General features: G+C 54.9%; 1 protein-coding gene across 2 annotated transcripts; it reads left to right on the top strand.

Moving 5' to 3' along the window:
• Positions 1-926: 926 nt before the first annotated feature.
• Positions 927-25,369, top strand: LOC116956448 (lysosomal proton-coupled steroid conjugate and bile acid symporter SLC46A3-like). Of its 2 annotated transcripts, none has more exons than XM_076054346.1 (8): positions 927-1,031; positions 7,951-8,197; positions 14,812-15,105; positions 17,664-17,753; positions 18,004-18,598; positions 20,032-20,115; positions 21,050-21,206; positions 22,938-25,369. In XM_076054346.1, exons 2-8 carry the CDS (start codon positions 7,979-7,981, stop codon positions 23,029-23,031), a joined length of 1,533 nt encoding a protein of 510 aa, XP_075910461.1. In that variant the 5' UTR covers positions 927-1,031; positions 7,951-7,978; the 3' UTR covers positions 23,032-25,369. The 2 variants fall into 2 exon arrangements, with proteins under 2 accessions (XP_075910461.1, XP_032833983.2); XM_032978092.2 differs by having other exon boundaries at positions 7,951-8,206.
• The last annotated feature ends 1,500 nt before the right edge of the window (positions 25,370-26,869 follow it).

Here is a 26,869-nt window from a genome sequence, read left to right as displayed (position 1 = left end):
TGCTGGCCACCCACCCACCCCCCCCCGTGTGCCATGTCGACCTTAATAGGTGCTCGCTAACACCGCTTAGCCCCAACAGTCCGTGTAGGATACACGGGGTCAGAGCAGGCCATCTCAACACGCCACCCACTCTTGATGGGTGGCGTCTCGGGGGAAATTCCACATTCCTATGACGGGGGCTTCATGCCAATGATGTAGACAACATTCCTATGATTGTGATTCTAGTGATGATGATCGTGATGATGATCGTGATGATGATCGCGATGATTATACGTCACTATTCAGTATTCGGGAGAAGAGAAAGTTTCGCTGGCTGCTTGGTCGCCCAGCGCGCGTTCTGATTGGATGGAGGCCAAAGCCTCGGTAGGGGGGGGGGCTTGTGGGGAGCGTGGGGCGGCCTGGGCATTGTGACGTAAGAGAGGGGGCGGGGCGCGGGGGTTCACGGTACAGGGCATGAGAATAATAAAAGTTTGACTGGCTGGCTGGCTGCCTGGCTGGACGGAGGAGGGAGGAAGGGACGGTCACGTGACAACAAAAAGTTGTGCGCGGGGAGGCTGCTTGTTCGTGGTGATAACAACAACAAAACAACAACAAAAACAACAAAAACAACAAAAACTTGTAATGAAAGTTTGAGAGAGGTGAGGGAGGAGCACGCGCAACTCGTGAGTGAGACAACTCGTGAGTGAGACAACTCGTGAGTGAGACAACTCGTGAGACAACTCGTGGGTGAGACAACTCGTGAGTGAGACAACTCGTGGGTGAGACAACTCGTGAGTGAGACAACTCGTCTCACTCACGAGTGAGTGAGACGAGTTGATGGCTTAAAGGGGGCGGCTTGGAGTGGCCCTCATCGAGCAGTGGAGAGATCATGGCTGATGACGCCTTCCTTACTGCTGAGGCTACTTGGGCGCGGTCTCATCTGAGACCCCCCCCCACTTCCTCCCTAGCCCCGCCCCCCACTCCCGGCCCGTCTATAAACTCCGAGTGGGAGCACCTTGGAGAGAGCCAGAGGCGAAGGAGGTCGAGAAATAGTGAGTCCCCGTGTCTCCGTGTCCCCGTGTTTCTGTCTCCCCGTGTCTCTGTGTCTCCGTGTCTCTGTCTCCGTGTCTCTGTCTCCGTGTCTCTCTCTGTCTCCCCGTGTCTCTGTCTCCGTGTCTCTGTCTCCGTGTCTCTCTCTGTCTCCCCGTGTCTCTGTCTCCGTTGTCTCCGTGTCTCTGTCTCCGTGTCTCTCTGTCCCCGTGTCTCTGTCTCCCCGTGTCTCTGTCTCCCCGTGTCTCTGTCTCCGTGTCTCTGTCTCCGTGTCTCTGTCTCCGTGTCTCTCTCTCCGTGTCTCTGTCCCCGTGTCTCTGTTTCCGTGTCTCTGCCTCCCCGTGTCTCTCTCTCTCTCTCTGTCTCCCGTGTCTCTCTCTCTCTCTGTCTCCCCGTGTCTCTCTCCCCGTGTTTCGCTCTCCATCTCCGCGTCTCTCTCCTAACGCGCTGCTTTTAATCTGGGGTTGGTGACTCTCTCAGAGATTGGGAGCTGTAGTGCCTACGAAGTCAGTTCGCACGGCAAGTAGGTTTGTGCATCGCCACGGTGGCTAGGAGATGTTGACTACCTCGCCTGGTATGCAAGAGGTTCGTGAGTTCGATCCCGACCCTGACGATGCCCTGCTGCTGTGTATTTGGAGTTTGGGTTTCTCTCTCTCCCCGTGTCTCTCTCCCCGTGTCTCTCTTCCCGTGTCTCTCTCTCCCCGTGTCTCTCTCCCCGTTTCTCTCTCCCCGTGTCTCTCTCTCCCCGTGTCTCTCTCTCCCCGTGTCTCTCTCCCCGTGTCTCTCTCCCCGTGTCTCTCTCCCCGTGTCTCTCTCTCCCCGTGTCTCTCTCTCCCCGTGTCTCTCTCTCCCCGTGTCTCTCTCTCTCCGTGTCTCTCTCTCCCGTGTCTCTCTCTCTCCCCGTGTCTCTCTCTCCGTGTCTCTCTCCCCGTGTCTTCTCTCCCGTGTCTCTCTTCTCTCCCGTGTCTCTCTCTGTTTTTTTTAATACCACATTTGTATTAAAACTATATTTAGTATTTTAAGGAAGCTGTGTGCACTTCCCCAATAGCAATGCACGGCCCCGCTCCTGGGCTCTCTCCATTGCCGGAAGAGCTCAAACATTCCTCCCCACGGCGTGTCGATTTTCTTGGCTGTGGGTCCCTTGCCAACCATACTTCACCGCCATGTATCAAAGAGTTGTGGGGGGTGGTGCCTCGCTGGTGACGACGGTGACAGTGGCAGGGAAATCCCCGACCGGGGGGGGCGTGAAACGTGACGTCCGCACGCGCTTGTTGTAGTTGCTGTATTTGTTGTTGTAGTTGCTGTATTTGTTGTTGTAGTTGTTGTTGGTATAGTTCCACCCGTTGCAACTGCTTCGCCCGGTATTCAAGAGAGCGTGGGTTCAATCCTGACCCTGACAATGCCTGTTGCTGCTGCTGTATATTTGGAGTTTGCGGTGTCTCTCTCTCATCATCATCACGGTGGCTATGAGATGTTGACTACCTCGCCTGGTAGACAGGACGTCGTGGGTTCAATCCTGATCCTGACAATGCCTGCTGCTGTATATTTGAAGTTTGCGGTCTCTCTCTCTCATCTTCATCACGGTGGCTATGAGATGTTGACTACCTCGCCAGGTAGACAGGAGGTCGTGGGTTCGATCCAGACCCTGACAATGCCATCTTCGCCTGTGCTCAGGCGAAGATGGCGGTGTACAGAACGAGAAAAAGATGTGTCTCTCTCTCTCCCCGTGTCTCTCTCTGTCTCTCTCTCTCCCCGTGTCTCTCTCCCCGTGTCTTCTCTCTCGCCCCGTGTCTCTCCCCCGTGTCTCTCTCTCCCCTGTCTCTCTCTCTCCGTGTCTCTCTCTCCCCGTGACTCTCTCTCCCCGTGTCCTCTCTCTCCGTGTCTCTCTCCCGTGTCTCTCTCCGCGTGTCTCTCTCTCCTCGTGTCTCTCTCTCCCGTGTCTCTCTCTCACGTGTCTCTCTCCCCGTGTCTCTCTCTCCCCGTGTCTCTCTCCCCGTGTCTCTCTCCCCGTGTCTCTCCCCATGTCTCTCTCTCCGTGTCTCTCTCTCCCGTGTCTCTCTCCCCGTGTCTCTCTCTCCTCGTGTCTCTTCTCTCCGTGTCTCTCCCCCCGTGTCTCTCTCTCCCCGTGTCTCTTCTCTCCGTGTCTCTCTCTTTCCGTGTCTCTCTCTCTCCGTCTCTCTCTCTCTCTCCGTGTCTCTCTCTCCTCGTGTCTCTCTCTCCCGTGTCTCTCTCTCTCCGTGTCTCTCTCTCCCCCGTGTCTCTCTCTCTCCTCGTGTCTCTCTCTCCCCGTGACTCTCTCTCCCCGTGTCTCTCTCTCCGTGTCTCTCTCCCGTGTCTCTCTCCTCGTGTCTCTCTCTCCTCGTGTCTCTCTCTCCCGTGTCTCTCTCTCCCGTGTCTCTCTCTCTCCGTGTCTCTCTCCTCGTGTCTCTCTCTCTCTCCCTCTCTCCCCGTGTCTCTCTCTTCGTGTCTCTCTCTCTCCCTCTCTCCGTGTCTCTCTCTCCCCGTGTCTCTCTCTCCCGTGTCTCTCTCCTCGTGTCTCTCTCGCCGTGGTCGCGTGGATTTGTTCTCCAGGGGTTTCCCCATTCGTGATGGCCGGGTCACTTCTGGAAGACAAAAAAGAGTTTACAAGTCTCGGTGGCCCTTACCTGGCAGAATAAAACACAAATATAACTTTGGGTTCAAAGGAAGCGACGGTAGAGGCGCAGCCGCGCAATTGCGCGGTCTCGCCCCTGCTGCCGAAGTGAGCACTGCCCAAAGAGGGAGAGCCTCGCCCCTCGTCTTCTCGAGACGAGGGGCGAGGGGTCCACAGCGTACCCCGCAGCCTGCCGACAGACCACGCGCTGGGGTCTGCTGCGAGGCATCGCCATCACGCCGTGCCGCTCGCCAGCCTCAAGGCGGTCACCACATCGCGCGGCGATTTGAGATCCTATAGAGTAAACACTACACTATACACTACACTATACACTACACACTATAGTACACTATACACTACACTATACACTACACACTATAGTACACTATACACTACACTATACACTACACACTATAGTACACTATACACTACACTATACACTACACACTATAGTACACTATACACTACACTATACACTACACTACACACTATAGTACACCATACACTACACTATACACTACACTATACACTACACACTACAGTACACTATACACTACACTATACACTACACCAGACATGGGCAAAGTACGGCCCGTTCGGCTCTTTAATCCGGCCCGTCGAACTTGTCCAAATATTATTATTATTAAGTTAAATTTTACCTTTCTCCTGTAATGCCCCCCATTTCCCCATTAGATGGCGCACTTTGCCTTGCAAGTAAATGCTTTGCTACCTGTTAAAGGCCAAATCCTTTCATGTAATGATTTTTACACGTCATTTATATGACTTCACACAAACACTCCATCCATCTGTTCCTGGCCCGGCCACTCTGTCAAAGTTTAGAACCCATTGTGGCCCCGCGACTCAAAAAATGTGCCCACCCCTGCACTACACTATACACTACACTATACACTACACTATACTATACACTACACTATACACCACACTATACACTAAACTACACACTACACTATACACTACACTATACACTACACTATACACTACTATACACTACACTATACAATACACTATACACTACACTAAACACTACACACTATACTACACTATACACTATACTACACTATACACTACACTATACACTACACTATACACTACACTATACACTACACACTACACTATACACTACATTATACACTACACTATACATTACACACTATACACTACACACTACACTATACACTACACTATACACTGCACACTATACACTACACTATACACTACACTATAAACTACTCTACACTAAACATTTTTTTTTAAGTTTGGCACAAGGAGATGTTAACTTCCTCGCCTGGTAGACAGGACGTCGTGTGGTCGATCCAGACCCTGACGCCTGCTGCTGCTGCTGTATATTTGGAGTCTGCGTGTCTCTCTCTCTCCCCGTGGTCGCTGCGTGGATTTGTCTCCGGTTCCTCCTCCGGATTTCCCCTCCACGTTTAGAATCGACGTTACCACGCGTTTACAGGAATTTGGCTGCTGCTAATAAATGTCCACGTGATGATGATGATGATAAGCCGTTCGGCTGAGCTATCATAGCCCGGTCGCTCACCGACTGAACACAACGAGCTACAGAGCTCGGTTTGGGCTTTTAGCCGATGAAATTTAAACTTTAAGAGAGTTGAGTCGTCCTTGCCCTTCGATTCTTTCGGTAAAGTCACGTAGGTGGAAAAATAATAACAGAAAAACGACGTTTCGATCGCAACGCAAGCCATTCGTCATCAGGTGGGACAACCACAGCAAGAAAAAAACAACAACTACGTGATCACTTGAGCGAAGGAACCAAAGAGATTATGGATTCCTGCAGTCACGAAAGCTTCAAATCAAGATTGAGAAGAAGCATAGGGCACAGTGGGTTTATTGTGCGCGCTGTAGTTTGACTTTCAATGCCACCGAGGGATCAATCGCAGCAGGGCAGTCCACAATCCAACTCCGCTAAGCCAGGGCCAGACTCACGTCGTGCTCCTCCTCCTCCTCGTCTCTCGTCTCTCGCTCGCTCGCTTGCTCGCTGCCACGAGGTCGTTTCTCTCACGCCGCACACCAACCCCACCGCTCTCCCACCGCTCCTCTCTCGACCGCGGCCACCTGCGGGTGCCACTCGCTGCGAGCCCCTCCACTGGGGGAGTGGGGGGGGGAGTGGGGGGGGGAGTGGGGGGGGAGGGAGGGAGTGGGGGGGAGTGGGGGGGGAGGGAGGGGGTGGGGGGGGCTCCCCCTCTTCCACTCTTCCCACGCCTCGTCCAGCAGCTGTCCAGCCTCCTCCTCCGTGGCCCTGCCCGTGACTCCACTTTGCCTCTTCACAAATGTCCTGTAGCCCCCCCTGTAGCCCCCCCCCCTGTAGCCCCCCCCTGTAGCCCCCCCTGTAGCCCCCCCCCCTGTAGCCCCCCCCTGTAGCCCCCCCCCCCTGTAGCCCCCCCTGTAGTACCCCCCCTGTAGCCTCCCCCTGTAGCCCCCCCCCTGTAGCCCTCCCCTGTAGCCCCCCCCTGTAGCCCCCCCCGTAGACCCCCCCGTAGACCCCCCCCGTAGACCCCCCCCGCTTGCCCTGCATGGTCGTCCCCCACACACCCTAGGACAGAGTCGCCCCCTAGGACAGAGTCACCCCCATCATCATCATCACCCCCATCATCACCCCCCCCATCACCATCATCACCATCACCCCCCCCCATCACCATCATCACCATCACCCCCCCCCCCATCACCCCCCCCCATCACCATCACCCCCCCCCCATCACCATCACCCCCCCCCCCATCACCATCACCCCCATCATCACCCCCCCCCCATCACCATCACCCCCATCACCATCACCCCCATCATCATCACCTCCATCACCATCACCCCCATCATCATCACCTCCATCATCATCATCACCCCCATCATCACCCCCCCCCATCACCATCATCACCATCACCCCCCCCATCACCATCATCACCATCACCCCCCCCATCACCCCCCCCCATCACCATCACCCCCCCATCACCATCACCCCCCCCCCCCCCATCACCATCACCCCCATCATCGTCATCTGCTCTCTTCCCCCAGCAATGTCTTGCAGCGTGTGGCGGCCTCCCCACGCCGCTCGCGACGTCTCCGTGCCACTGTGGCCCCTCCCCCCTCTCGCTGCACCCAGCCAAGGCAAAGACAAAGATTCCCCCCGACGTGTAGCCTCTAACAGACTGTTGGGGCAAGTGCTGTTAGCGAGTAGCGGCACCTACGAAGGCCGGCACCGTGGCACACGAGGGGCTGGGTGGCCAGCGCCACGCCCGGCCGCCTTTGTCTCGCCGGTGGCGATGTTTACCCATCGCACCGGGTACTCATTTAAGGCCGAGTCGACCTAGGGGAGGCGCAGGACCGGTTCAGATAATCGTCACCGGCGTTGGTGGCCGTGAGCGGGAATCGGAACCCGGGTCGGCGGGTCCGTGGCGCGGCGCTAACCGCTGCGCCACCGCTCCCCGCCACCGCCACCACGGACCTCACCATGAACCAGAAGGGCGCACTGAGAGTCGTTCGCCACATCCACGCCGGTGTTCATCTGGCTGTGGCCTGATGAAGCCGGTTGTAATTTCTGGCGAAACGTCACGGCACTAAGATCGTAAATGTTGTGGCCTGGCTCTCAAACACACAACCGGTTAGTGCTGTACTAATATACTACACTATACACTACACTATACACTACACTATACACTACACTATACACTACACTACTATACACTACACTATACACTACACTATACACTACACTATACACTACACTATACACTACACTATACACTACACTACTATACACTACACTACTATACACTACACTATTATACACTACACTATACACTACACTATACACTACACTATACACTACACTACTATACACTACACTACTATACACTACACTATACACTACACTATACACTACACTACTATACACTACACTATACACCACACTATACACTACACTATACACTACACTACTATACACTAGTGCTGTACTAATATACTACACTATACACTACACTACTATACACTACACTATACACTACACTACTATACACTACACTATACACTACACTATACACTACACTACTATAGACTAGTGCTGTACTAGTGACGAATTGGCCACGTTCTGTTCACGTGACAACCCTTACTAGTTGGCTGTGTCGGGTAGTGACGGGTTTAACGACACAACATTTATATATTTACGCGATCCAACCCAAAAATGTTTTATTGTGGAGCCAGTAATATCGTCGTGACGTCCACCCGCCCACCCTCCCTCCCTCCCTCTCCCAAGGTGTGCGCTGTGCGAGTCACTCACCACGATGGGCTATCGACTTCGCTTCGTCGAGCCGCTGGTCATCATCTACCTGTTCGGCCAGACCCTGTCGGGCCCTCCGAGCAGCGTGTACATCTACAACCGCATCCTGCACGAGATCGGGAACGGCTCGCACGGCACCGCCGCCGGTAGCAGCGGCGGCGGTGCCGCCAACGGCTCGCAGGAAAACTGCGCGGGGCTCAACGCCTCCGACGTCAGCTCCAAGGTGGAGGAGGTGAAAGAGGGGCCTGTAGGATGTGGTGGGGGGGGGGAGATTCAGGAGGAGTGTTTCGGGAGATTCAGGAGGAGTGTTTGGGAGATTCAGGAGGAGTGTTTGGGAGATTCAGGAGGAGTGTTTGGGAGATTCAGGAGGAGTGTTTCGGGAGATTCAGGAGGGGTGTTTGAGAGATTCAGGAGGAGTGTTTCGGGAGATTCAGGAGGGGTGTTTGGGAGATTCAGGAGGAGTGTTTCGGGAGATTCAGGAGGAGTGTTTGGGAGATTCAGGAGGGGTGTTTGGGAGATTCAGGAGGAGTGTTTGGGAGATTCAGGAGGGGTGTTTGGGAGATTCAGGAGGGGTGTTTGGGAGATTCAGGAGGAGTGTTTGGGAGATTCCGGACGGGTGTTTGGGAGATTCAGGAGGAGTGTTTGGGAGATTCAGGAGGAGTGTTTGGGAGATTCAGGAGGGGTGTTTGGGAGATTCAGGAGTGTTTGGGAGATTCAGGAGGAGTGTTTGGGAGATTCAGGAGGAGTGTTTCGGGAGATTCAGGAGGAGTGTTTCGGGAGATTCAGGAGGAGTGTTTGGGAGATTCAGGAGGAGTGTTTGGGAGATTCAGGAGGAGTGTTTGGGAGATTCAGGAGGAGTGTTTCGGGAGATTCAGGAGAGGTGTTTGGGAGATTCAGGAGGAGTGTTTGGGAGATTCAGGAGGAGTGTTTGGGAGATTCAGGAGGAGTGTTTCGGGAGATTCAGGAGGAGTGTTTGGGAGATTCAGGAGGAGTGTTTGGGAGATTCAGGAATAGTGTTTGGGAGATTCAGGAGGAGTGTTTGGGAGATTCAGGAGGAGTGTTTTGGGAGATTCAGGAGGAGTGTTTGGGAGATTCAGGAGGAGTGTTTGGGAGATTCAGGAGGGGTGTTTGGGAGATTCAAGAGGAGTGTTTGGGATATTCAGGAGGAGTGTTTGAGAGATTCAGGAGGAGTGTTTGGGAGATTCAGGAATAGTGTTTGGGAGATTCAGGAGGAGTGTTTGGGAGATTCAGGAGGAGTGTTTCGGGAGATTCAGGAGGAGTGTTTGGGAGATTCAGGAGGAGTGTTTGGGAGATTCAGGAGGAGTGTTTGGGAGATTCAGGAGGGGTGTTTGGGAGATTCAGGAGGTGTGTTTGGGAGATTCAGGAGGAATGTTTCGGGAGATTCAGGAGGGGTGTTTGAGAGATTCAGGAGGAGTGTTTCGGGAGATTCAGGAGGGGTGTTTGGGAGATTCAGGAGAAGTGTTTGGGAGATTCAGGAGGAGTGTTTCGGGAGATTCAGGAGGAGTGTTTGGGAGATTCAGGAGGGGTGTTTGGGAGATTCAGGAGGAGTGTTTGGGAGATTCAGGAGGGGTGTTTGGGAGATTCAGGAGGGGTGTTTGGGAGATTCAGGAGGAGTGTTTGGGAGATTCCGGACGGGTGTTTGGGAGATTCAGGAGGAGTGTTTGGGAGATTCAGGAGGAGTGTTTGGGAGATTCAGGAGGGGTGTTTGGGAGATTCAGGAGTGTTTGGGAGATTCAGGAGGAGTGTTTGGGAGATTCAGGAGGAGTGTTTCGGGAGATTCAGGAGGAGTGTTTCGGGAGATTCAGGAGGAGTGTTTGGGAGATTCAGGAGGAGTGTTTGGGAGATTCATGAGGAGTGTTTGGGAGATTCAGGAGGAGTGTTTCGGGAGATTCAGGAGGGGTGTTTGGGAGATTCAGGAGGAGTGTTTGGGAGATTCAGGAGGAGTGTTTGGGAGATTCAGGAGGAGTGTTTCGGGAGATTCAGGAGGAGTGTTTGGGAGATTCAGGAGGAGTGTTTGGGAGATTCAGGAATAGTGTTTGGGAGATTCAGGAGGAGTGTTTGGGAGATTCAGGAGGAGTGTTTCGGGAGATTCAGCAGGAGTGTTTGGGAGATTCAGGAGGAGTGTTTGGGAGATTCAGGAGGGGTGTTTGGGAGATTCAAGAGGAGTGTTTGGGATATTCAGGAGGAGTGTTTGAGAGATTCAGGAGGAGTGTTTGGGAGATTCAGGAATAGTGTTTGGGAGATTCAGGAGGAGTGTTTGGGAGATTCAGGAGGAGTGTTTCGGGAGATTCAGGAGGAGTGTTTGGGAGATTCAGGAGGAGTGTTTGGGAGATTCAGGAGGGGTGTTTGGGAGATTCAAGAGGAGTGTTTGGGATATTCAGGAGGAGTGTTTGAGAGATTCAGGAGGAGTGTTTGGGAGATTCAGGAATAGTGTTTGGGAGATTCAGGAGGAGTGTTTGGGAGATTCAGGAGGAGTGTTTCGGGAGATTCAGGAGGAGTGTTTGGGAGATTCAGGAGGAGTGTTTGGGAGATTCAGGAGGAGTGTTTGGGAGATTCAGGAGGGGTGTTTGGGAGATTCAGGAGGTGTGTTTGGGAGATTCAGGAGGAATGTTTCGGGAGATTCAGGAGGGGTGTTTGAGAGATTCAGGAGGAGTGTTTCGGGAGATTCAGGAGGGGTGTTTGGGAGATTCAGGAGAAGTGTTTGGGAGATTCAGGAGGAGTGTTTCGGGAGATTCAGGAGGAGTGTTTGGGAGATTCAGGAGGGGTGTTTGGGAGATTCAGGAGGAGTGTTTGGGAGATTCAGGAGGGGTGTTTGGGAGATTCAGGAGGGGTGTTTGGGAGATTCAGGAGGAGTGTTTGGGAGATTCCGGACGGGTGTTTGGGAGATTCAGGAGGAGTGTTTGGGAGATTCAGGAGGAGTGTTTGGGAGATTCAGGAGGGGTGTTTGGGAGATTCAGGAGTGTTTGGGAGATTCAGGAGGAGTGTTTGGGAGATTCAGGAGGAGTGTTTCGGGAGATTCAGGAGGAGTGTTTCGGGAGATTCAGGAGGAGTGTTTGGGAGATTCAGGAGGAGTGTTTGGGAGATTCAGGAGGAGTGTTTGGGAGATTCAGGAGGAGTGTTTCGGGAGATTCAGGAGGGGTGTTTGGGAGATTCAGGAGGAGTGTTTGGGAGATTCAGGAGGAGTGTTTGGGAGATTCAGGAGGAGTGTTTCGGGAGATTCAGGAGGAGTGTTTGGGAGATTCAGGAGGAGTGTTTGGGAGATTCAGGAATAGTGTTTGGGAGATTCAGGAGGAGTGTTTGGGAGATTCAGGAGGAGTGTTTCGGGAGATTCAGGAGGAGTGTTTGGGAGATTCAGGAGGAGTGTTTGGGAGATTCAGGAGGGGTGTTTGGGAGATTCAAGAGGAGTGTTTGGGATATTCAGGAGGAGTGTTTGAGAGATTCAGGAGGAGTGTTTGGGAGATTCAGGAATAGTGTTTGGGAGATTCAGGAGGAGTGTTTGGGAGATTCAGGAGGAGTGTTTCGGGAGATTCAGGAGGAGTGTTTGGGAGATTCAGGAGGAGTGTTTGGGAGATTCAGGAGGAGTGTTTGGGAGATTTAGGAGGAGTGTTTGGGAGATTCAGGAGGAGTGTTTGGGAGATTCAGGAGGAGTGTTTAGGAGATTCAGGAGTGTTTGGGAGATTCAGGAGGAGTGTTTCGGGAGATTCAGGAGTGGTGTTTGGGAGATTCAGGAGGAGTGTTTGGGAGATTCAGGAGGAGTGTTTGGGAGATGGAGGATGCATTCAGAAGAGACATAGGAGTTGTCTGTATGTCGACATGTTCAGGGGAGATATTAATTGATTGTTCTTCACGTTCGGCTACCGCAAGTGATAGCTCAACGAAGCGGCTTTTGTCGCCTTGCTGAGGTGGCGTGTCTGCAGTGTGGCAGCCGTGTAGAAGGTGGCAGCACCCAGGGGTGAGATCTCTTATCTCGGTAGCCAGGGGTGAGATCTCTTATCTCGGTACCCAGGGGCGAGATCTCTTATCTCGGTACCCAGGGGCGAGATCTCTTATCTCGGTAGACCAGGGGTGTGATCTCGTATCTCGGTACCCAGGGGTGAGATCTCTTATCTCGGTACCCAGGGGTGTGATCTCGTATCTCGGTACCCAGGGGTGTGATCTCGTATCTCGGTACCCAGGGGTGTGATCTCGTATCTCGGTACCCAGGGGTGTGATCTCGTATCTCGGTACCCAGGGGTGTGATCTCGTATCTCGGTACCCAGGGGTGAGATCTCGTATCTCGGTAGCCAGGGGTGAGATCTCTTATCTCGGTAGCCAGGGGTGTGATCTCGTATCTCGGTACCCAGGGGTGAGATCTCTTATCTCAGTAGCCAGGGGTGTGATCTCGCATCTCGGTAGCCAGGGGTGAGATATCGTATCTCGGTACCCAGGGGTGAGATCTCGTATCTCGGTACCCAGGGGTGAGATCTCGCATCTCGGTAGCCAGGGGTGAGATCTCGTATCTCGGTACCCAGGGGTGAGATCTCGTATCTCGGTACCCAGGGGTGTGATCTCGTATCTCGGTACCCAGAGGTGTGATCTCGTATCTCAGTAGCCAGGGGTGAGATCTCGCATCTCGGTAACCCAGGGGTGTGATCTCGTATCTCGGTACCCAGGGGTGAGATTTCGCATCTCGGTACCCAGGGGTGTGATCTCGTATCTCGGTACTCAGGGGTGTGATCTCGTATCTCGGTACCCAGGGGTGAGATCTCGCATCTCAGTAGCCAAGGGTGTGATCTCGTATCTCGGTACCCAGGGGTGTGATCTCGTATCTCGGTACCCAGGGGTGAGATCTCGCATCTCGGTACCCAGGGGTGTGATCTCGTATCTCAGTAGCCAGGGGTGTGATCTCGTATCTCGGTACCCAGGGGTGAGATCTCGCATCTCAGTAGCCAGGGGTGTGATCTCGTATCTCGGTACCCAGGGGTGTGATCTCGTATCTCGGTACCCAGGGGTGAGATCTCGCATCTCGGTAGCCAGGGGTGAGATCTCGCATCTCGGTAGCCAGGGGTGAGATCTCGCATTTCGGTACCCAGGGGTGAGATCTCGTATCTCGGTACCCAGGGGTGTGATCTCTTATCTCGGTACCCAGGGGTGTGATCTCGCATCTCGGTACCCAGGGGGGTGATCTCTTATCTCGGTACCCAGGGGTGAGATCTCGCATCTCGGTACCCAGGGGTGTGATCTCGTATCTCGGTAGCCAGGGGTGTGATCTCGTATCTCGGTACCCAGGGGTGAGATTTCGCATCTCGGTAACCCAGGGGTGTGATCACGTATCTCGGTATCCAGGGGTGTGATCTCGTATCTCGGTACCCAGGGGTGAGATCTCGCATCTCGGTAGCCAGGGGTGAGATCTCGCATCTCGGTAGCCAGGGGTGAGATTTCGCATTTCGGTACCCAGGGGTGAGATCTCGTATCTCGGTACCCAGGGGTGTGATCTCTTATCTCGGTACCCAGGGGTGTGATCTCGCATCTCGGTACCCAGGGGTGTGATCTCTTATCCCGGTACCCAGGGGTAAGATCTCGCATCTCGGTACCCAGGGGTGTGATCTCGTATCTCGGTAGCCAGGGGTGTGATCTCGTATCTCGGTACCCAGGGGTGAGATTTCGCATCTCGGTAACCCAGGGGTGTGATCTCGTATCTCGGTACCCAGGGGTGTGATCTCGTATCTCGGTACCCAGGGGTGAGATCTCGCATCTCGGTAGCCAGGGGTGAGATCTCGCATCTCGGTAGCCAGGGGTGAGATCTCGCATTTCGGTACCCAGGGGTGAGATCTCGTATCTCGGTCCCCAGGGGTGTGATCTCTTATCTCGGTACCCAGGGGTGTGATCTCGCATCTCGGTACCCAGGGGTGTGATCTCTTATCTCGGTACCCAGGGGTGAGATCTCGCATCTCGGTACCCAGGGGTGTGATCTCGTATCTCGGTAGCCAGGGGTGTGATCTCGTATCTCGGTACCCAGGGGTGAGATTTCGCATCTCGGTAACCCAGGGGTGTGATCTCGTATCTCGGTAACCCAGGGGTGTGATCTCGTATCTCGGTAACCCAGGGGTGTGATCTCGTATCTCGGTAACCCAGGGGTGTGATCTCGTATCTCGGTACCCAGGGGTGTGATCTCGCATCTCGGTAACCCAGGGGTGTGACCTCGCATCTCGGTAACCCAGGGGTGAGATTTCGCATCTCGGTAACCCAGGGGTGTGATCTCGTATCTCGGTAACCCAGGGGTGTGATCTCGTATCTCGGTAACCCAGGGGTGTGACCTCGTATCTCGGTACCCAGGGGTGAGATTTCGCATCTCGGTAACCCAGGGGTGTGATCTCGTATCTCGGTAACCCAGGGGTGAGATTTCGCATCTCGGTAACCCAGGGGTGTGATCTCGTATCTCGGTAACCCAGGGGTGTGACCTCGTATCTCGGTACCCAGGGGTGAGATCTCGTATCTCGGTACCCAGGGGTGTGATCTCGTATCTCGGTAACCCAGGGGTGAGATTTCGCATCTCGGTACCCAGGGGTGTGATCTCGCATCTCGGTAACCCAGGGGTGTGATCTCGTATCTCGGTACCCAGGGGTGAGATCTCGCATCTCAGTAGCCAGGGGTGTGATCTCGTATCTCGGTACCCAGGGGTGAGATCTCGTATCTCGGTACCCAGGGGTGAGATTTCGCATCTCGGTAACCCAGGGGTGTGATCTCGCATCTCGGTAACCCAGGGGTGAGATCTCGCATCTCGGTAACCCAGGGGTGTGATCTCGCGTCTCGCCATTGCCGTTGCCGCTCCTGCAGCAAGCGCAGGAGCAGACGTCCCAGTTCTACCTCTACCTCTCCCTGTCGGGCTTCGTGCCCATCATGGTGGCTGGGCTGGCGCTGGGCGCGCTCAGCGACAACCACGGCCGCCGCTTGGCGCTGATGCTGCCCCTCTTCGGCGACATCCTCTCCACCGTAATCTTCATCCTGCTCGTGTACTTCGAGCTGCCCCTGTGGGTCCTCTACGTCTCCAACGTCCTCACCGGTTTCCTGGGGGGCACCACCACGCTGCTGGGCATCAGCTTCGCCTACGTGGCCGACACGACCACCAAGGTGACCGCCCGCCCGTCGGCTCGCTTGGGTCGCGGTCTCCTCGGACGCGGTGGGGCGTTTTCATTTTTTACGTTGTATTTATTTTTTGTGCTCGGCAATGTGACGATGTTGTGAATGATCCCCCCGGCCCCGCCCGCCCCGTCCACCCCGATCCCCCCGATCCCCCAATATTAATCCAAATTCTCAGAAGTGTGGTTTAGACAAACGAAGTTGCGGAACTGAATTGGGTGTGTTTCAAAGCTACACAACAGGGCGCCAAACTGCAATGCATCTCTACGGCTTGGCTCAGGGTTACCTCTGGCTCGAGAGAGCCATGGCTCGAGGCAGAGCCACGCTTAACTTGAGCCAGCCCCTGAGCAATGGTCCCAGCCATGGCTCAGGATTTCTATGAGCTGTGAACCTGAGCCGAGCCACGGATTAGCCGGATCATGCGTCGTAAAAAGAGTGGTTCAAGCCCGAGTACAGCGACTCCTCCACTTACAAACGAGTTTGGTTCTAGAGGTCTGTTCGTACGTCGATTTGGTCGTAAGTCCCAACTTTACTCCTGTCGATTCCAAAGATGTTCTAGAGCATGTGCACTAAACACGGGGAATTGCTTTAAAAGTTGTATAATCTTATGTAGATGTAGATGCCACTCATTCTTCATGTTCTGTAGATGTAGATGCCACTCATTCTTCACATTCTGTAGATGTAGATGCCACTGGTTCTTTACGTTCTGCAGATGCAGATGCCACTGGTTCTTCACGTTCTGCAGATGCAGATGCCACTGGTTCTTCACGTTCTGCAGATGCCACTGGTTCTTCACGTTCTGCAGATGTAGATGCCACTGGTTCTTCACGTTCTGCAGATGTAGATGCCACTGGTTCTTCACCTTCTGTAGATGTAGATGCCACTGGTTCTTCACGTTCTGCAGATATAGATGCCACTGGTTTTTCACCTTCTGTAGATGTAGATGCCACTGGTTCTTCACGTTCTGCAGATGCAGATGCCACTGGTTCTTCACGTTCTCCAGATGTAGATGCCACTGGTTCTTCACGTTCTGCAGATGTAGATGCCACTGGTTCTTCACGTTCTGCAGATGCAGATGCCACTGGTTCTTCACGTTCTGCAGATGCAGATGCCCCTGGTTCTTCACGTTCTGCAGATGCAGATGCCACTGGTTCTTCACGTTCTGCAGATGTAGATGCCACTGGTTTTTCACCTTCTGTAGATGTAGATGCCACTGGTTCTTCACGTTCTGCAGATGCAGATGCCACTGGTTCTTCACGTTCTCCAGATGTAGATGCCACTGGTTCTTCACGTTCTGCAGATGCAGATGCCACTGGTTCTTTACGTTCTGCAGATGCAGATGCCACTGGTTCTTCACGTTCTGCAGATGCAGATGCCACTGGTTCTTCACGTTCTGCAGATGTAGATGCCACTGGTTCTTCACGTTCTGCAGATGTAGATGCCACTGGTTCTTCACGTTCTGCAGATGTAGATGCCACTGGTTCTTCACGTTCTGCAGATGTAGATGCCACTGGTTCTTCACGTTCTGCAGATGTAGATGCCACTGGTTCTTCACGTTCTGCAGATGTAGATGCCACTGGTTCTTCACGTTCTCCAGATGTAGATGCCACTGGTTCTTCACGTTCTGCAGATGTAGATGCCACTGGTTCTTCACGTTCTGCAGATGTAGATGCCACTGGTTCTTCACGTTCTGCAGATGTAGATGCCACTGGTTCTTCACGTTCTGCAGATGTAGATGCCACTGGTTCTTCACGTTCTGCAGATGTAGATGCCACTGGTTCTTCACGTTCTGTAGATGTAGATGCCACTGGTTCTTCACGTTCTGCAGATGTAGATGCCACTGGTTCTTCACCTTCTACAGATGTAGATGCCACTGGTTCTTCACGTTCTGTAGATGTAGGTGCCACTGGTTCTTCACATTCTGCAGATGTAGATGCCACTGGTTCTTCACCTTCTGCAGATGTAGATGCCACTGGTTCTTCACCTTCTACAGATGTAGATCCCACTGGTTCTTCACGTTCTGCAGATGTAGATGCCACTGGTTCTTCACGTTCTGTTCATGTAGATGCCACTGGTTCTTCACCTTCTGCAGATGTAGATGCCACTGGTTCTTCACCTTCTGCAGATGTAGATGCCACTGGTTCTTCACGTTCTGCAGATGTAGATGCCACCACCGCCATCTGTTGCGTGGCGGTTGAACTTACGACTCCCGGTCCGAACAGGCAACTGGACATACGGCCCGCGTTTGTTTCTATCTCGGAAAGTTCGTCAGCCAAATGGTCATAATTAGAGGAGTCCCTGTACAGCCCTCTACGAGTGTGTGCGAGTCTTCAGTCACATGAGGTTGCATAACCGCTATTGGATCGAGTTTCAGGGACGGCTCCTGCCGGGGGTGCCCCCAGGGGGTGCCCCCAGGGGGTGCCCCCAGGGGGTGCCCCCAGGGCTCGGGACGAGGCCGAGACCGCGCGCCGGGTCGCGCCGCGCGCACGACGACAATCCTCTCGGCGCCGGTCTCGCGCCGCTCACAATTCCCGAATCGCCTCTCGTAGATGAACCGCAACTGGCGCGTGGCGCTGCTGGAGATGGCGTTGGGAGCCGTGGGAATCGGCGCCTCCTTCGCGTCGGGACACTTCATGAGGGTAACGCGGGGCCCCGTGTCGCCACACACGTACACACGCACACGCACACACACACGCACACACACGCACACACGCACGCACACACACACGCACACACACGCGCACGCGGGCGGGCGACAGCTCCTCCAGCTGGCCTCTATGGCCAAGTCCGCGTGGGGGTCTCTGCCCGCGTCCTCCTGGCGGTCGTCTCCGCGGGAGCCTCCGCGTCGACGCGTAATCGACCCCCCCCCCACCCCCCCAACCCCCGCAGGTGGCCGAGGGCATCAAGGGCCTCCTGGCGCCGTTCTACTTCGAGGTGGGCGTCGACGTGGTGTGCCTCTTCTACGCCGCCTTCTTTCTGCACGAGACCGTTGGCGCTGGCGGGGGACCGCCGCTGCTCGCCGATCCCCAGCACGCTCCCGGCGACCGCCATCAGCAGGGGCAGCAGCAGGGGCAGCAGGGGCAGCAGCGGCAGCAGCAGCAGGGGCGCCCCAAGACCGTGGGCGACTACGCCCGCGAGACCGTGCAGGGCTTCGTGCTGCTCGTCCGCGCCGGCGGCGACCCGGCGAGGCGGCGGCGCCTGCTGCTGCTGCTCGGCACCTTCGCCACGGTGGCGCTGGCGTTCTTCGGCGGCTCCGGCCTCCTGACCCTCTACCAGCAGGGCCCGCCGCTCTGCTGGGGCGCCGTCATGGTGGGCTACGGCCAGGCGCTCTTCTGCTGCGTCTACGTCACCTCGTTCCTCGGCGTGACGCTGGCGTCGCGCTTCCGCGTGCCCGACGGAGCCATCGCCCTCGTGGGGATGGCGTCGTTCGCCGGAGGCATGGTCACCACGGCGTTCGCCAGAACCTCGCTCGCCATGTTCCTTGGTGAGGCGCGCCGGGCGCTAGCCACGGCGCTCCCCGCCGCCTCTGTGTGGCTGTGGGTATCCGTGTGAGTCTGTGGGGCTCTGTGTGAGTCTGTGGGGCTCTGTGTGAGTCTGTGGGGCTCTGTGTGAGTCTGTGGGGCTCTGTGTGAGTCTGTGGGTCTCTGTGTGAGTCTGTGGGGCTCTGTGTGAGTCTGTGGGTCTCTGTGTGAGTCTATGGGTCTCTCTGTGTGAGTCTACGGGTCTCTGTGTGAGTCTACGGGTCTCTGTGTGAGTCTGTGGGTCTCTGGGCGAGTCCATGGGTCTCTGTGTGAGTCTACGGGTCTCTGTGTGAGTCTACGGGTCTCTGTGTGAATCTACGGGTCTCTGTGTGAGTCTGTGGGGCTCTGTGTGAGTATGTGGGTCTCTGTGAGTCTATGGGCCTCTGTGTGAGTCTATGGGTCTCTGTGTGAGTCTGTGGGGCTCTGCGTGAGTCTACGGGTCTCTGTGTGAGTCTGTGGGTCTCTATGTGAGTCTGGGTCTCTGTGTGAGTCTATGGGTCGCTGTGTGAGTTTATGGGTCTCTATGTGAGTCTGGGTCTCTGTGTGAGTCTATGGGTCTGCGTGTGAGTCTATGGGTCTCTATGTGAGTCTGGGTCTCTGTGTGAGTCTATGGGTCTCTGTGCGAGTTTATGGGTATCTATGTGAGTCTGGGTCTTTGTGTGAGTCTATGGGTCTGCGTGTAAGTCTATGGGTCTCTATGTGAGTCTGGGTCTCTGTGTGAGTCTATGGGTCTCTATGTGAGTCTGGGTCTCTGTGTGAGTCTATGGGTCTCTGTGTGAGTTTATGGGTCTCTATGTGAGACTGGGTCTGTGTGAGTCTATGGGTCTGCGTGTGAGTCTATGGGTCTCTATGTGAGTCTGGGTCTCTGTGTGAGTCTATGGGTCTCTATGTGAGTCTGGGTCTCTGTGTGAGTCTATGGGTCTCTGTGTGAGTTTATGGGTCTCTACGTGAGTCTGGGTCTGCGTGTGAGTCTATGGGTCTCTGTGTGAGTTTATGGGTCTCTATGTGAGTCTGGGCCTGTGTGAGTCTATGGGTCTGCGTGTGAGTCTATGGGTCTCTATGTGAGTCTGGGTCTCTGTGTGAGTCTATGGGTCTCAATGTGAGTCTGGATCTTTGTGTGAGTCTATGGGTCTCTGTGTGAGTTTATGGGTCTCTATGTGAGTCTGGGTCTGTGTGAGTCTATGGGTCTGCGTGTGAATCTATGGGTCTCTGTGTGAGTCTATGGGTCTCTGTGTGAGTCTATGGGTCTTTGTGCAAGTCTATGGGTCTCTGTGCGAGTCTGGGTCTCTGTGTGAGTCTATGGATCTCTATGTGAGTCTGGGTCTGTGTGAGTCTATGGGTCTCTGTGTGAGTTTATGGGTCTCTGTGCTCCCGCCCCCCCCCCCCCCCCCCGTAGCGAACATCCCTCTCATGTTCACCGTCATGCCGGCGCCCGTCATCCGCTCCATGCTGTCCAAGGCCGTGCAGCCCAGCGAGCAAGGTGAGGCCCCACACCCGGTTATGAATGGGAATCCAGCTCGCGTGTGCACGTGTGTGTGTGCGCGTGTGCGCCTGTGTGCGTGTGTGTGTGCGCGTGTGTGTGTGTGCGCGTGTGTGCGCGTGTGTTCCCCGTGTATGCGTGCGTGTGTGTGGGTGCATGCGTGTGTGTGTGCGCGTGTGTGTGTGTGCGTGTGTGTGTGTGCGCGTGTGTGTGTGTGTGTGTGCGCGTGTGCACGTGTGCGCCTGTGTACGTCACAGCACTCTCTCGGGCGTTCTCCTCCCCCCCGCACAGCTGAGCGATGCCTCACTGTGACCGTGATCCCCGCGTGTCGTCTGGCACTGCACCGTCCGCCGAGTCTGTCGAGCACGTGACCTCGAATCCGACCACGACGAGACACGCTCCGTGAGCCCGACAGAGAGCCGGGATTCGATTCCCCAACGCCAGTGACGCATCAAGTCGTCTGAGCCGGTCCCGGGGTTCGCCAAGGTCGACTCGGTCTCAAACGAGCACCTGCTGCCATGTAGCGAGATGCGTGCAAACCTGGTGGCCAGCTACATGAAACGTCTGACCTCTGTGATTGCCAACAAGGGTTTTGCCACCAAGCACTAAGTCATGTTTTGCAGAGGGGTCAAATACTTATCTCCCTCATTGAAGTGCAAGTGAATTTATAACATTTTTGACATGCGTCTTTCTGGATTTTGTTGTTGTTATTCTGTCTCTCACTGTTCAAATAAACCTACCATTAAAATTATAGACTGATAATTTCTTTGTCAGTGGGCAAACGTACAAAATCATCAGGGGATCAAATACTGTTTTTCTCTCACTGTACATACGTAGCTACTTTTACTACGAGGATCATCTGGCACTGCCCGACAGACTGTCGAAGGCGACACGGAGGTGGGGATCATCTTTGTGTTCTGTGCTGCTGTTGCAGGGGCGGTGTTCGCGGCCGTGGCGTGCGTGGAGATGGTGAGCGCTCTTGTCTCCACCCTCATCTTCAACAGCGTCTACACAGCCACCGTCGCCTGGTTCCCCGGTTTCAGCTTCCTGCTCGCAGCAGCCTTCATGCTCATTCCTATGGCGCTGGTCGGGTGAGCCCCCCCCCCTCTCTCCACCCCCCCTACCTCCACCCCCCCTTCCTCCACCCACCCCCCTCCCTCCACCCCCTCTACCTCCACTCCCCCTACCTCCACCCCCCCTACCTCCACCCACCCACCTACCTCCACCCCCCCTACCTCCACCCCCCCTACCTCCACCCCCCCTCTCTCCACCCCCTACCTCCACCCCCCTACCTCCACCCCCCCTCTCTCCACCCCCCCTACCTCCACCCCCCCCTACCTCCACCCCCTACCTCCACCCCCCCCTACCTCCACCCGCCCTACCTCCACCCCCCTACCTCCACCCCCCTGATGACGATCGTTTGTGTTATGGTCGAAACGTCGTGATAATTTTTATTGTTTTACATATATTTTATTATTTTATTGTTTCCCATCAACGTGACTTTACCGAAAGAGCTAGGAATATAAATTACTGCAGTCACGAAAGCTTTAAATCAAAATGTAAGTAATAATTTTTTAAAACTTTTTTAAAACACGTTTTAATGTAAATGTACCCTACTAGTAATGTAAGAACTCCTCGACTCCAGGAAGTGGCCCCAAGCTCCCCACAACGTAAGGGGACCGTGGACACTTACAGCCAACGTCAGTTAACAGTGGACAATTAGACACAAGCGGAAACATATACAAAATAATGTTTAAAAATATTTATATTTTATTTTGAATGATAGAATATAGTATTGTCATCAGTATGACATAAGTATACCAAGTTCGCAGTCGAAACCACATTGGGAAGTGGGTTACAATTGAGTTACAAGATTTGAGGATACAACAACGACAACAACAGAGTGAGTTTAAAGAAAGCGTGTAAAATTGGAATAATCGAGAGTATTCTATAGATGAATAAAGCACTCTACCTAGCATTTACCTGTTATAAACCTTGTTCATGTGTAGCAGTACCCCAGTAATTACCCTGTAATCGGGTAATTTGTATGGGGTAATGGTAAAAGGTAGGGTAAAGGTAGGCTCATTGTTTTTACCTTTTACCTTATCGAGGCCTAACTCTGAGTAGAGACTCTGCTTTGTGTTCTCAAGCGGGTTGGAGGGGTTGGGGGGTTGGGGGGGCTGGGGGGGCTGGGGGGGGTTGGGGGGGGTTGGGGGGGTGAGGGGGGTAGGGAGGGTTGGGGGGGGTTGGGGGGGCTGGGGGGGTTGGGGGGTTGAGGGGGGTAGGGAGGGTTGGGGGGGGTTGGGGGGGTAGGGAGGGTTGGGGGGGTTGGTGGGGGGTTGGGGGGTTGGGGGGGGTGGGGGGTTGGGGGGCTGGGTGGGGGTTGGGGGTGGGATGGGGGGGAGTTGTGGGGGGTTGTGGGGGGTTGGGGAGTAAAGATGATTCAATCTGAATTAAACTTGGGTGTAACTTGTTGTCTCTCCCCGTGTCTCCCCGTGTCCCCCCACCCCCCCGTGTCTCCCACTATCTCCCCCCCCGTGTCTCCCACTATCTCCCCGTGTCTCCCACTATCTCCCCCCCCGTGTCTCCCACTATCTCCCCGTGTCTCCCACTATCTCCCCGTGTCTCCCACTATCTCCCCGTGTCTCCCACTATCTCCCCGTGTCTCCCACTATCTCCCCGTGTCTCCCACTATCTCCCCGTGTCTCCCACTATCTCCCCGTGTCTCCCACTATCTCCCCGTGTCTCCCACTATCTCCCCGTGTCTCCCACTATCTCCCCGTGTCTCCCAATATCTCCCCCCTCCGTGTCCCTCTCCCCAGGGTGGTGCGCTGCACGAGGGACCCCGAGCCCCACTACACGCGAGTCCCCACCGACAACGGAGACGCGAGCCACACCTACGGCAGCATCCAGTAGCCCCGCCTCCTCATTCCTGGCTCCGCCCACGAGCTCCATGGCTCCGCCCCCCTACCAGATATTTGGCTCCTCCCCTCCAGAGCCGTCCTCATCCCGGGATGTAACCCAGGGTGCTCCCTGACCCCGAGTCGTTAACACTGAACGGGAATGAACTTAAACGGGCATCAGTCTGGCTCCGTGAGCCTCGGTCATTCACACTGAACCCCATGGAGCTGTAGTCTGGTTCTTTGAGCCTCATTTGTTACACCCCAAGGGCCGTCGGACTGTGGCTGGGAGATGTTGACTCCCTCGCCTGGTATGCAGGAGGGCGTGGGTTCGATCCCCACCCTGACACCTGCTGCTGCTGTATATTTGAAGTCTGCGCGTCTCTCTCTCTCTCTCCGTGGTCGCGTGGAATTGTCCCCGTTGTTTTCCCCGTCCACATTGAGAACCCACGTCACGCCTTTTAGAGTTTTTGGTTGCCGCTATAAAAGTGCCACGTGATGATGACGATCATGATCAGCCGTCGTTTGCGATGACCAGGCCGCTTCTGAAAGACAGCTACTCCGCAGCTCAGTGGGGCCTTTACCCGGTAAAATAAGAATAAAAACTTCGTTCATGGTTTAGGTTCATCCAGCAGTGGACAGACCGTGGCTGGGGGTGGCGGTCATTGTGCGCGCCCTGGTAAAGTAAACCATGGTGACCCCGTGACCCCGGCACTGTCTGACCCCTGACTCCGCGACCCGACTCAAACATTCTCCCAAGTTTTTATTTTATTCGGATAGGTCGGCTGTAAACATCGCCACTGGGGAGACAAAGGCGGTCGGGCGTGGTGCTCCAATGCGTCGATTGAAGCGGAGTAACGCATCCTCACGCCGGTGCATCCAATGATGTAGATCGCGTTTAATCTCCACTGTGATTTGCTTCCGAGAGCTGCTATCCAGCTTGGCAGCTATAGCCAGGTCGGGTGGTGGAAGGCTTCGTGACAAAAACAAAAATTGGCCAAAAACCCCGACAAACATCCCCCGCGCGAGCCTTGAACGTGGCCTGACCCAAACTTCGATGTTAAATCGCGTGTGCGTGTGTACGTAATGTGTAAATAGCACTTGCCCCAAAATCATGCTTTCACGGGGGACTTTTGCCTTTGTATATAGATGGGGAGCGGTGGGCGCAGTTGGTTAACGTGCTGTTCTACAAACCCAGGCACCTGAGTTCGATTCCCGCTCACGACCAACAACAGTGACATTAAAGTGAACCGGTCCTGGGCCTCTGCTCGGTTTGATCTACTTGGTGTGGTGTGGTGTAGTAAACATCGTCACTGGGGAGACAAAGGCGGCCGGGCGTGGTGCTGGCCACCCACCCCCTCGTGTGCCTTGCTGGCCTTCATAGGTGCTGCTCGCTAACAGCACTTGCCCCTACAGTCTGTTGAAGGCTATACTGGGGGGGGGGGGGAGGGGGTTTGTATTTTTATATAATTACGTGTAAAACGTTATCACAATAAGAGACTCCAAACGCAATCGTTGTTGTAGATAGCTTCCACGAGTCTTGCGTTGTCACGCGGTTCGTATGAACTGGGTTGTGTGCCGAGCTTGTCAATCTTCTTTTAAATCATCTCTTGCTACACTCGGATCCACACGTGACCGACTCGCCGCACACGCGACCCGTTGCGTGCCGGGGTTGCGCGCGACCGTTTGCTCGCGCTGGATCGGAGACTCGACTTTTCCAGCGTCAAATTTCTCCAGCCGTGGCTGGGAGACTACGATCCCCAAGACGCCGTCTTGATTCTGCTTGAGGCGTAACCACCGCCCGCTCGCGCGTGGACAAAGCAGTTCCACGGGAGATTGAGCTGCGCCGTACCTGCGAGGCCAGCTGGTTGCATGACCGCGCGCTGAACAGTTTGGACGTCACAAAAACAAGCTGGCCGATGGTGAGTGGTGGTGGTAGTGGCGGTGGCGGGGAGCGGTGGTGCAGCGGTTAGCGCTACGCTGGGCCACAAACCAGCCAAGCCGGGTTCCGTTTCCCGCTCACGGCCGCCAACATCGGTGACGATTGTCTGAACCGGTCCTGGGCCTCCCCTAGGTCGACTCAGCCCTCAAATGAGTACCTGGTGCGAATGTGTAAACATCGCCACTGGGGAGACAAAGGCGGCCGGGCGTGGCGCCAGCCACCCACCCCCTCGTGTGCCACAGTGCCGGCCTTCATAGGTGCTGCTCGCTTAACTGTACTTGCCCCAACAGTCTGTTAAGGCTACACGGGGAGATTTTTGTCTTTGGTGATGGTGGTGATGATGGTGGTGATGACCTTTTGACCTTGAGCGCTTTTTAAAAAATAAATGAATAAATATGTCTTGGGAAATATATATACAGTATTATTAGCCTCATTATTCTTGAGAATGTCTGTTCGAGCACATACACACGATTGTAAAAATAAACTCAAACGCTCATAAAATAATAAAAAAGTACTGATTCATATTTCGCAAATTTGATGCAATTTTCCATCGAAAACTCGGAGGCGCGAAGCTAGGAACCAATGTCCGTCGTGTGCCACCGTGAACAGGTGAGCGCCTGGACCACGTGAGAGCCTGGTCCACGTGATATCCTGGTCCAGGTGAGAGCCTAATCCAGGTGAGAGCCTGGTCCGGGTGAGAGCCTGGACAACGTGAGAGCCTGGACCACGTGAGAGCCTGGACCACGTGAGAGCCTGGTCCGGGTGAAAGCCTGGACCACGTGTGAGCCTGGACCACGTGTGAGCCTGGACCACGTGAGAGCCTGGACCGGGTGAGAGCCTGGACCGGGTGAGAGCCTGGACCACGTGAGAGCCTGGACCACGTGTGAGCCTGGACCACGTGAGAGCCTGGTCCAGGTGAGAGCCTGGTCCGGGTGAGAGCCTGGTCCAGGTGAGAGCCTGGTCCAGGTGAGAGCCTGGACCGGGTGAGAGCCTGGTCCGGGTGAGAGCCTGGTCCAGGTGAGAGCCTGGTCCAAGGCTCTCACCTGGTCCGGGTGAGAGCCTTGACCACGTGATAGCCTGGACCACGGGAGAACCTGGACCATGTGTGAGCCTGGACCAGGTGAGAGCCTGGACCGGGTGAGAGCCTGGTCCGGGTGAGAGCCGGACTAAGATGCGAGCCTGCTGCTTGAATGTGGATGACGTCGTCTGGGATGCTGCGGCTATCCACGAACGACGTCAGATGGGGACTGAGTCGTGGTGCTGGGTTGAGCGTGGGGAGTTCCATCAACGCAGCGAGAAGGGTGGAGATGCTGCGCGGCTCGGGAGACCTTTGAAGCTTCTGGTGGCATCGCAATGCCAACGTCGTCGACTCCATAAATTTTGTTTATTTACGGTGGATTCCAGCGCAACTTCTTAAAAAAAAAAACATTTTCCTTGGACGTAGCCACGCTCGCAGTGCCCAAGGCGGAGTGCCCAACGATGCCGTCGCTCTCGCTTCAACATCGGGGACACGACCACCCCGTCCATCGTTCCGATCCGGGGTGGTCCCCATCTCTTCATTGTGACGACTGCGGGCTGCTGCTGCTGTTGCTGCTGCGTTGGTTGTGGAGAGATGAAGAGCCCTCGAGAGTTGATGCCGAAAATGTTTTCCTCTTCACCCCCCCCCCCCTTCCCACCACGAAGCGATGCTGAGTGAAGGAGACAGCGAGCGGTGTCGTGAGGCCCGCCCTGGCGAGCCGCTGGACCCCCACACAAAAATCAGCGAACGAGATTTGGGTGGGGGCAGGAGGGGGGTGCGCTGATCGCGTTCGGTTTGCTCGTAAAGGTTCGAGGTGCACTCGTCAAGGTTGTCGTGGGCCCGAGCCAAGGTCATTGTGTTGGGGTGTTGATTGAGTTCACCTGGCGGAGCGGA

Source organism: Petromyzon marinus, chromosome 65 (assembly GCF_048934315.1).
Source record: "Petromyzon marinus isolate PM22_M1 ecotype Great Lakes invasive population chromosome 65, UKy_Petmar_22M1.pri1.0, whole genome shotgun sequence".
Lineage (NCBI taxonomy): Eukaryota > Metazoa > Chordata > Hyperoartia > Petromyzontiformes > Petromyzontidae > Petromyzon > Petromyzon marinus.
Note: the sequence above shows the minus strand (reverse complement) of the source record. Positions and strands in the feature narration are given on the sequence as shown.